This window comes from Ursus maritimus, unplaced genomic scaffold (genome assembly GCF_017311325.1).
Source record: "Ursus maritimus isolate PB19 unplaced genomic scaffold, ASM1731132v1 scaffold_12, whole genome shotgun sequence".
Lineage (NCBI taxonomy): Eukaryota > Metazoa > Chordata > Mammalia > Carnivora > Ursidae > Ursus > Ursus maritimus.
Window position 1 is genome coordinate 13709526 of NW_024423564.1, and position 3349 is coordinate 13712874.

A 3349-nucleotide genomic window follows, 5' to 3' on the forward strand; every position below is an offset into this window, starting at 1 on the left:
ATGCGCTCTCTGCCCCATCAAACTCTCCCCAGATCTCATACAGATAACGAGAGTTGTGACCTTAGTGGTTTAAAAAGGGGAACAGGAAAGCCTACCCTGTCTGCATGATCCTGGGAAAACCAAGCCGCAAGAGGGCAACTCTATCTACCATCTCGATCTGAATGCACGGGGTTTTCAGCCTCCATTAATTGGCAGCATGAAATGGTTCTGGTCAGACAGTGGGGGCAGGAGGAGTTTATGGGCCTAGGAGGGCTGTGGGTCCCCAGGTCTCTCTGGTCAGCCCCAGCCTCTAGCCCATTCAGCTCCTGGGGTAGGAACCTGCCACCAATTGCCGTCTCTGGTATCATAATGGTAATAATTCACTCTCATTAATCCACACAGTGCATCCTCCCTCAAAGCGTAAGTGCTGAGGCTTATGATGGGTAGTAAGGAGGAGACACGTATTACATGGAGCACTGGGTGTTATATGCAAATAATGAAACATGGAACATTACATCATAAACTAGAGATACTGTATAGGTGACTAACATAATAATATAATAAAAATTACTATAAAAAAACATAAGTGCTTCTCCAGCATCCTTCCTCTGTGTGCATGGCCCATTTTTATGATGAGGAAAATCTGAGGCTGCAAAGGTTGATCACCTGAGGCAAAACACTGGCATTTTAGCCGGCGCTTGTTTAAACTGGCTTGGTGATAGTTTTCCCTGAGTCCCCAAGCTGCCTTCGATTCCTTTGTGGACAGAAGTGTGTCCTGAGTTGACACTGACCCTCCTCCTAATGAATCAAAGCAATGTCCACAGCCTGAGCTGCCAATAACTATCAGAAAATCTTGCTAATGAGCAAAAGGGATTGATGCAAATTGCCCAGAGCTGCCTCCACTGGATCCTAGAGAATGGATCCCTCTGATGAGGCCAGAGAGAGGAGCTTAATTCTGAACTGAGCCTCCTCTTGGCCTGGAAATACAGCCCCAGGTGCTCCCACCTCACTAGCCCAGTCCGCAGTCTGTGATTAGGGCCCTAATGGCCATAATGCCTCCAATGTGGTGTTTAAACCAATAAGGCTTCAGGATAGTTACGGTATGTTTAATAATGGCTTAATGACTACTTGTGAGATGCAAGGCTTCTGGTTCCTGTTTGGCCTTGATTTAGCCCAACTCTGGCTGAGGACAGCCAAGAAACCCCTAAGCTCCCCAGCGGAAGAGGAGGTGTTCACACCAGGCCTCTTGGATTCCTTTAAAAATTGAGAATTCAAATGAAATACAAATGATGTTTGACTCCCCATCCCCTCTCACTAGTCTCTGGAGGCACTGAAAATAAAAAAACAGTGGACCCAGACTTGGGGACTCCTCAATCCACAGGAAGGGAGCAGGGTCCCAGGGGCCCTCAGGAGCTTCTCTCCCCAGATCTTAGGGTGGGGTGCTACTTCTCAGAAATCCAAGCTATTTCTAGTCCTCAATGCTTCCTTTTGGCTGTAGACCCAGCTCCTAGGAAATGCCACCCTAGCCTCAGCCTCCCTGCAAAATGGCAGGCCTGGGGCAGCAGAGCCCTGAGGTCTGGGCAGCCGGCCTCTCTCCTGTGATCCCCGTGCACTTCTCCAGATCATTCACTCTGCGCCTGTTTCTGGCCCCAAAACCCTGTACGACATTACCTCCACCTGCCCAAAGACCGGACCCTGTTCAGTCTCGGGCTGCTCCCTGCAAGTCTCCCTGCACCTCCCTGGTCCTGCCTCTGCTCCTCAGACCCATCGGGAATACACAGAAAGGCTCCAGGGATGGACTCGGTCCAGACTCAAGAGTCAGAGAAGACACTTCAGTGACAGTTCAGGTCCCAGGCTAATTAATGATGTGCCCAGGCCTAAACTTCCCAGCCCCATTCCGATTAGAGGGAGTTTCACACACCTCTCCCATGGGCTCCTGCCCCATGAGACGGCTCCCAAGAGGGTGTTTTTGCCGGGGCAACGTTTTTCCAACTCAGCAAAGAGTGAGGTAAGTCCCAGCCCAGCACTCGCCACTCCCCCCCGCCCACCGCCTCTCCGCCAGTCCCTTACCCCAGGCTTAGGTCGAGAGGAGGCCTAAGAGGTGTTGCTGGGCGTGTCTCACTGCCTAGGACGAGAACCTCCTGGCTGGATGTCAGGACCAAGGGTGCTGCTCTGAGCAAGGGACTCACCAAGATGGGCAGACAAAAGGGACACTACCGTCGAGAGAAGGTGGCCTCCTCCCTCTGCCCGAACTGCCTCTGATACGCGGGCTGGGGTGAATCAGGGGGCTCCCGGGCTCCGAGGGGTTAACCCGCGCGGGGCCGCACGTGACGTGGATGGTTCCAGCATTAAGTCAGAGGCGCGGCCCTCCTCCCTGTCCCCGCCTCCCGCGGCGTCTGTCTGCCCGGGGCCCGCGCCCCCGCGCCCAGGTCCCTCCCCCTTGGCGGGCGCTCACAGGCCGCACGGGCAGCGCGAGCCCCGGAGCCCCGGCGGCCTGTGCGCCGGGAGCCGGCATGGACCCCGAGCGCTGCGCGCCTTTCGGCGTGGGGCCCGGGTCCGGCCCCTACGCGGCCGCGGGGGAAGAGCCGCCCGGCCCCCAGGGGACCCCTGCCGGCGCCCCTCACCTGCACCCCGCGCCGCCCCGCGGCCCCCGCCTGACCCGTTTTCCGGCCTGCGGGCCCCTGGAGCCCTACCTCCCAGAGCCAGCCAAGCCGCCCGCCAAGTACCTGCAGGACCTCGGGCCCGGCCCGGCGCTCAACGGCAGCCACTTCTACGAGGGCCCCGCGGAAGGTAACGCGCGGCGCGGGCGTAGCGCGCAGCCCCGACCCGCTCTCCTTCTCTTCCCCGGCCCGTCCGGGCCTCCCTGCTTCCCTCGCCCGCTCGCCCAGCTTTCAACTTTTTGACCCTCTAGCTCCCTCGCCATGGTCTGCAAGCCCCGCCGACGGCTGGTCCAGGCGGGACAAGCCCGCCTCCGGGAGCAGAGCCCCCGTGTCTTCCCGTGGCGGGAATGGGAGGCTGGAGGTCGCGCGCGGTGGAGCGGCGACGCCCTGGCGCAGTGAGGCCCGGAAGGCGATCGGAGGCGGGAAGGAGAAATCATGCTTGGCCGGAGTTGGCCTGGAACTGCCACTGACCCAGAAGGCCAGTACCGGGCCAAGGGCCGGAGCACGGCCACCTGAAGCCCTGGTCCCGATGGGGGGAGAAGCGCGGCTTTTGTGTGTGGCGCCCGTTCGGGGCCCTGAGCTTGGGCCCCGACCTAGAGTGGCCAAGCAGGACTCAGCCGAGGGCGGCGGCCTGGCCTCCGCCGGCTTCTCCTCCCCAGGCCCAGCCTCCGTGGGGAAGGCGCTGGCGGCGCGGTAGGCATTCGGCGGCA

General features: G+C 59.2%; 1 protein-coding gene across 1 annotated transcript in view; it reads left to right on the plus strand.

Annotated features, from left to right (window-relative positions):
• Positions 1-2492: 2492 nt before the first annotated feature.
• The window catches only part of ALX3 (ALX homeobox 3), a 10497-nt gene continuing 9640 nt past the window's right edge, over positions 2493-3349 (plus strand). The window contains exon 1 of the mRNA XM_040626932.1: positions 2493-2769. Coding sequence (XP_040482866.1) covers positions 2493-2769 — 277 coding nt within the window. The remainder of the gene's footprint in view (positions 2770-3349) is intronic.